Source organism: Vigna unguiculata, chromosome 3, assembly GCF_004118075.2.
Source record: "Vigna unguiculata cultivar IT97K-499-35 chromosome 3, ASM411807v1, whole genome shotgun sequence".
Classification (NCBI taxonomy): Eukaryota; Viridiplantae; Streptophyta; class Magnoliopsida; order Fabales; family Fabaceae; genus Vigna; species Vigna unguiculata.
In genome coordinates this window covers 37,002,295-37,009,976 of record NC_040281.1, presented here as the reverse complement: position 1 = coordinate 37,009,976, position 7,682 = coordinate 37,002,295, and the positions used below count along the sequence as shown (strand labels likewise).

The 7,682-nt window shown below is 30.4% G+C and overlaps 1 protein-coding gene across 2 annotated transcripts; it reads left to right on the top strand.

Moving 5' to 3' along the window:
* Positions 1-263: 263 nt before the first annotated feature.
* On the top strand, positions 264-5,179 carry LOC114175788 (probable transcription factor KAN2). 2 transcript variants are annotated; one of them, XM_028060589.1, is made up of 6 exons: positions 264-1,138; positions 1,234-1,310; positions 2,442-2,487; positions 2,662-2,821; positions 4,215-4,278; positions 4,688-5,179. In XM_028060589.1, exons 1-6 carry the CDS (start codon positions 634-636, stop codon positions 4,808-4,810), a joined length of 975 nt encoding a protein of 324 aa, XP_027916390.1. In that variant the 5' UTR covers positions 264-633; the 3' UTR covers positions 4,811-5,179. The 2 variants fall into 2 exon arrangements, with proteins under 2 accessions (XP_027916390.1, XP_027916391.1); XM_028060590.1 differs by having other exon boundaries at positions 265-1,138; positions 4,218-4,278.
* The last annotated feature ends 2,503 nt before the right edge of the window (positions 5,180-7,682 follow it).

Below are 7,682 nucleotides of genomic sequence, written 5' to 3'. Positions count from 1 at the left end.
GGGTAAATTTGAGAATTATTGCTTTTTAGAAGCTGAGAAAAGAGAAGCAGAGTTAAGTTATATGAATGTGTGTGTTATAAAGTTAAGTAAGAAGCATGTGTTAGAGACCTAAAGAAGATATAGCAAATTGTTTACTTTTCATAATTTAAAAATCCAATATTTATAAAAAAAAGGAACCCTTTTCTTCCTTTTTTTACCCTACTACCCCACCCCACGTCCACAAAACACACTCAATCTCTCTCTCTCTCTTCCTCAACTCAACTGTCATTTTCTCACATATACTTCACACGAAACAAACAACATTTCACTTCCCATACCCATACCTTGTCATTTCCTCTCTCTCTCTCTTTTTCTCTCAATCTCTCTGTTTACATTTTCTCTTTTAAATCTCAAATCTCTTCTCTGCACTGCAACAAATCAAACACCTTTAGAATATCCATTTACTCACCTTTTTCTTGCACATCACTAACCACAAAACACCCTTCAAGATTTTCTTAGCCTTGTGCAATATTGCACAACAAAAGGAAATTGAGCTAGGAGAAAGAACAACTTAGAACAAGAAGAAGAAGAAGTATCTAGCACACATAGATATAGATAGATACATAGATAGACAGAGAGTTTGCCCTTGAAAAGATGGAACTATTTCCAGCACAACCAGATTTGTCCTTGCAAATCACTTCTCCAAACACCAAACCCACATCCAGTAATTGGAAGAAGAGAAGCACAGAAAAGGAGGAGATGGATTTGGGATTTTGGAAGAGAGCTTTGGAATCCAAAACAGTGAGAACAGACCTCTCCCTCTCCAATCCAACAAGGGCTTCTTTTTCTTCTTCTTCTTCTTCTTCAAACACCAACAACACCCCTAACCCCAACCACTTCCAAAACAACACTATCCAACAAAACCACTTCTTTCAGCAGCAGCAAGACCTACGCTTTCTCACACCCATAAGAGGAATCCCACTGTACCAAAACCCTCCTTTCTCATACACACCCACTTCTTCAACCCCTTTCCTCAACTCAACCTTCCTCTCATCACGCTTCCCTCCCAAGCGTAACATCAGGGCTCCTCGGATGCGTTGGACCACTGCACTCCATGCTCGCTTCGTCCATGTCGTTCAACTCTTGGGCGGCCATGAAAGTAATCATGCTTTCCTTTTTCTCTCCTCTTTATCTTCTTCACTTTCTTCTTTTCTTTTCCTCTAACCACTGCATTTCCTTTCTAATTTCCTATAGGGGCTACACCCAAATCAGTTCTTGAGCTAATGGATGTAAAGGATCTCACTTTAGCACATGTTAAATCTCACTTGCAGGTAATTAATCTCATTCTAATCTCTGTCTTCTTATTAATTAATCTTTCTATTATTCACTTTAGTTAAAGTTGGGTACACTTCTTAATTGACTTTGGTAAAAAAAAAAAAAAAAACCCTACATTATATACGTCGCAAATTCCAATGGTTTCCTTGCAGAGGGTCTCTCGTATATCATTTACTATTTCATCTGTTGCCTCTGCTCCTGCAAGCTACTAATAAACAGCTTTTTGCTTGGAAGAATGAACCATCCATGTTGAGAGATAGAGAGAGAGAGCGAGAGAGGTGTTTGTTTCTTTCTATAAACGAGTAAGACAAAACCCTGCAATTCAAAATGAGTCGCAGCGAATCCAGACTTCAGTCCATAGCTATAAAGAAACATATATTAGTATTATTATATAAACTGCCAAAGAAAATGGGGAAAAATAATAGCAAGTACAAAACACCATCATTTCTCAATCATCCCTTCCTCAGTTTTGCTTTTTAACCACACCACTTTTAACCATGGTTACATGCATTCCCTTCCCAACTTCACATGTACCTCAACTCACTGTCCTCAACTCAACATAACTATTTTTTTTTTTATTTTAAAAATGAGATTTCTCACAGATAAAAGTCACGAGATTCATCTTTTCCAAAAGTAAAACACCCCTTTCTCTTCAGGTATTGCTTTATTTCTATAATCTGAAATCAAATTTAAACACATATCACACCTTGTAGGTTTCGATGCTTCTATATATATACTACAACTTTAAGGCTACTGCATATCAAATTAGTAAAATAAGTTTGATATATTATTCTCACACAGGTTTTCAGTTATTGTTATCTCTGGTTTTCTTTCTCTTCTTAAGTCATTCAGCTAAATTTTTCTCATTTCTTCGATGTGATATCTGTTAGAGAATAAATTCTGATGATGCAGGAAGGTTTTCCAGTGTCTATAAATTAATGTTTTTTATGTGATGTATTATACAATTAAATAAACATGAATAACTGTGTTGTGTACTTTTTGTTTTATATATTTTCAATTTTAAAATATTAATTAATGCAAAAACATTTTCTAAGCACATGCGTGTTCTAAATAAATTACATGATATAGCTTCTTTCCTGAGCTAATTATTCACACATTTAAATCAGATGTACCGAACAGTGAAAACTACTGATAGAGCTGCGGCATCATCGGGTTAGTGAATATATATATATATATATATATATATATATATATATATATATATATATATATATATATTGAACTTATTTAGTTTGAAAACAAATATATTAGTATATTTTACTATTTTGGTTGTTCTTCCTGATTATTTCTCTCATTCTTGTTTACACTTGAATTAATTATAATTAGGGCAATCTGATACTTATGATAATGGGTCTTCTGGAGATACTTCTGAAGACTTGGTGTTTGATAGAAACTCTCCAAGGAGGTCTGATCTATCTATTAGGCAGGCAAGACCAAGTGTTAATCAAGATTATGGAAATGGTGGTCTTTGGAACAACTCTTCAAGGTAATGGCGTTATGATAATTAAGATGAATAATATGATAAGATACTTAGTTAGAAACTTCTATATAACTAAGCCTTAGAGTTTTCAGAACTTTTTCTTGTCAACTTTATCCTTCTATAACACTTGCAAGATTTTAGATTGAGATTTTGGTGTTGCAAAATGCATCGTTTTCACTTGAAAATGCAAAATTGCAATAGACAATGTAGTTGCAAAGTTATATATAAAATAGTGTACTTTTTTTTTCTTTAGCAAATGTACGAGAAAGATCAATCATCGTATGCAATATGCAAATAGACGGTCTTTGGATTCAAAATACATGAACAGGTCACCAAATTTCAAGTTGTATAAAACCAAGATATATTAAGGCTAAAATTGTGAATACAAACAGTGATTTAGAACTTCATCACTAAAAATGTGTTTATTTGTTCACTTAAATTGAATGTCAATCCATAAATTTTGTTCACTGCATGTTTAGATGCTCCTCTATATTAGTAGTACATAGTTGCTGGTCTTTTTAGTTACGTAATTTAGAAAACATCAAAATTAATAAAAAATAAGTTTTTATGATTAGTTAACTCAAACCTAACACGGTTTGAACTTATAATAAATATGTAGTTAATATTTTTTTTTCTAGTCTTTACGGAGAATTTTTTCTCAAGTATTAGTGAAAAAGTTTTTCCTAACATACTCATAATTTATTATTACCTTTTCATCTAAAAACGCATAACATGTTATTTTGAATGTTAGAAGAAAAAAAAAATTGGTTGGAAGTAACTCGTTATATATATTTGATTCTATCTTTAAATAATCGTAATGTAATTAATGACCGCAATTCATGCATCATGCACGTCTTATTCAGACGAGAATCTCTCTCTTTCGCTTTCTCATTTGATACAAAGAAACCAAGGCTCGAAAAATCACAAAAGGTGTAAATGATGTGAGTTTTTGCTTTGTTGTATCTGTTCTGAAACCAAAACTCCATGATGGGGTAATAATATACACACTCTCTGCAAGCAAGTGGGTGAAAAAGGAAGTAAAAGAATCCCATTCCAAGACATTAGATTTTGATGATTGCACAAATCCACCTCAGAAAGAGGGATATCTCTTTCCTTATGATTTGGTGGGGTTCATCCATAGAAGGGGTCCTACAACTATAGGAAACTTAGTCCTAAAGCCAATCCCTTGGTAAACCATATACCTACAAATCTTGGTGCCAAAACAAAGTGTTTTACCCTTTGAGATGCCCTATCACATGGGATGGCTTCAACTTTATTTCAGAGAGCAGAAGAAGCTATAAATAAGACAGTAAAAAGATTGCTTTCTTTCCTCAGAATGCTTTTCTTCTTCATGCCATTCAGTAATCAGAAATATTCTTTCCATGTGTGTTTGTTGTAGCAGAGAAGCCTTGTTGCATGCCAAGCCAAAGCTTGACTCCATTGGGAACGTGCCTTCTGTTGAGGTTTGTATAATCTTATCTGTCACCAAATGTGTCCTTTTGCTTAGGATTAAGTAGTGTTTTGAACTGATATATAGAATAAAAGAGAACACGTTCTATTCTTTTCATTTAGCCTTCTACATTATGGAGACAAGGAAAGGAATAATTAGAGACTTTTCAAAAAGTTGCTTTCTTGCTCGCAAATTCAACCTGCTACGTAGACCTATCTTTTTCATAGATGCTGATTACAAGGTTAATAAATTGATGTTTGTGTTGGAAAATAAAATTTAAGCTTTAGTTTATGCCAACCTTTATTCAAACCTAAACCTACCCAACTTGACTCATAAAGAAAGGGTTGCATATAGTTTTGTACATAAACCCTAGTTCATGTTGTTCTGTAATTCTGATCTTCATTTTCTTTGGTTTATGGAAGGGAATGGATCCAAAGGGACAAAGCAATGAAATATCAGATGGAAACTCTTCCTCAGACACTGCAGAATCAAGTGGCAAGAAGCCAAATTTGGATTTGGAATTCACGTTAGGTCGATCAGTTTGAGGTTTTGTGATGAATATTTTGAAATATATAAATGATTATATATGTGTCTAGAATCACAAGAGCTATAGATAGCAGGAATAAGAATCAGGTAGCAGCAAAGAAAATCAAAGAAAAAGAAAGCTGAAAAGAATAGAAAAGAAAGGATTAAGAAAAGAAAAAGGAGCTAAAGAAAGACAAGGAGACAAGAAAGACAGAAAGAAAGCAACAAAGAAGAGGGTGGTAAAGAAAAGCGTGTCCTTCCAATCAAAGCTCTTTGTGATATTCAAAAATATATATTAATTTCTCAGTAAGTATATTAATTAATCCTAATTTATTATTGTATATTTGCAATCTGACAAAAGAATGTGCAGAAAAAGAGAGCTTTAGATATCTTAAAGTATGAAATGATACTTGATAATTGCAACACAGGACTTTACATTATCAATATTTTAATCTTTTTCCCAATAGAGTTGGGTTCATGATGCCATAGATTTCAATCTGGGCACACTCAGCAAGAAAATATGAACGTAGGGAAATGGTTAAAAAATTGGAATAATTAAAGTGATAAAAAGAATACCATATAGTAAAGGTACAAAAGAGACAATAATAAGGTGAGATCTTATAAAAGAAAAATATTCTTCATCTCCTAGGAAACTGCAAAATCATGGGAAAATCATTTGGTTTCTGTACCTAAAATCAAGTAATCTTAATTTGTCTTTCCATTCCCCAGTTTTTTTGTTCTTAAATTAAATAAACCTACTAAATTAATTGTTTTAGTTGACTAATTACTATTAGTTGACTTAATTATTCTACGTAATTCTATGCCGTTCATTGTTTCTTAAACAAAGTCCACAATAATGATTAATTTGACATTATTAATTGTACGTACAATGACGATTTAAAGTATTATAGGCAACTTTGTCAAAAGTTGATTGCATTAATATATGCAAGACCCAGTCTTGTTTTTTTTTTTTTATTCGTGCTGCACATAGTATTTTAAAATTGATAACTAATAATTCATTTAAGCTCGTAAACTACACATTTAGCTGATTTTTTGTTATACCAAGCGGATTATAAAAATGTGGTCTTAGTCACGCATAATAAGCCGAGTTTGTACTATGTATAATTTAAAGGTTAAATATGTTTTTGTCTCCTAACTTTCAATCAATTTTAGAATTAGTCTATTTTAAAATTTTGGACCAATTTAATCATTCATCTTTCGAAATACGTAAATTTAGTTCTTTTAATCAAATTTTGTTAGGTTTATTTGATGTTTCGTACGTGTCTCATAATTGTATTTGAGTTGTTTATAGTGTTTGACATATTTTTGTTTTAATATTAAGTCAAATACTATTATGAAATATGCTTGAAATGTCAAATAAGCTTAACAAAATTTGATTAAAAAAACTAAATCCACATATTTCAAAAGATGAAGAACTAAATTGGTCCAAATTTTCGAAATTGACTAATTCTAAAATTTACTTAAAGTTAAGGAATCAAAAACATAATTAACCTTAATTTTTAAAAGGGTGAACAGGTTACTATTATGAATTAAAGAATCTTTCAACTACTAAATGTATTTGATTTTTAGTTTGGGAGTTCAAATCTGAATTCATTTTAAAAATTATAAATGATGTTGATAAATTTTTATTCTATTTTATTAAACTCCAAACATGAGTTACTTTCAAAACAAAATTATTAAATTTTTTCATTAAATGAGATTTTCAGTTTATTCGACTAAATTTAATATTTTAACGACAATCCAAACATATCTTAATTTTTGCGAGGGTCATGCATGCACAAACACTTCATGCATATGATTTTAGTTGAATCAACGATGTTTAGTATATTATCATTGAAAGGAAGTAACGAAAGCAAAGAGTGGATACGAGGAATTCGTGAATTCTAAATCTAATAACATAACTCAATCCAACTTTCATAAAAATATATAAAATATTATTTCTTTTAATTATTTTATTTTATGATAAATATATTATTTATATGTATTAGCAACATTTTCAATATCTTATAAATATTGAAAATAACTATTTTAAGATTTTTTTTTCTCAGAAGATGATATAACTCTTTGTAAATTACTCACTTCTAGGAGTCAACCTAATTAAATTAGATCAAAAATTATATTTAAATTCAATACAATAATCTGTTATTAAATTAAGACACTTTATATATATATATATATATATATATATATATATATATATATATATATATATATATATATATATATTACCATGTATTGTGTCACATAAAGTAATAATAGATCCCACGTGGATCAATTATTTACAACTAGTCTAGATGTGTAAATAAAAGCATAGTAGAACAATTTCTTGAATTTTCGCAAGGGAATGTTCCCAATAGTAATTAAAAAAATCTACTTTTAATATGTCAATTTATTGAGTGGATGAGGACTACCAAATGAAGTTATAGAAGAGCATATTTTGTGTGACAATTTTCTATGACATGGTAAATTAATACTTGTACAAGTGTCTCAAACAAAAATATCACAACTTAATTTAGAGATATACGATTAACTATGAAACTTGAGTCATGATGTTTTATAAAGTGCACATGTATGATATAATGTGTAGAATGATGCAAACAAACCTTTGTATCTAAGATCACTAATCTTAAATGATTGTTGATAAGTATTAAATTTAAGTAAAATGAATATCAAAGTTAACACTTAAACATAACTAAATGATAACAAAATTTCTTGAAGTTATTATAAAAGACCCAATCTTTAAATTATAAATATATTAACTTTATATTGAATTTTGCACAAAAATATGAAAGAAAAAGGATAAAATTCAACAATATATTTCTCTAACTCTTAAACCAATACTCAACTTATAAAGAACCACTTACCCATTGA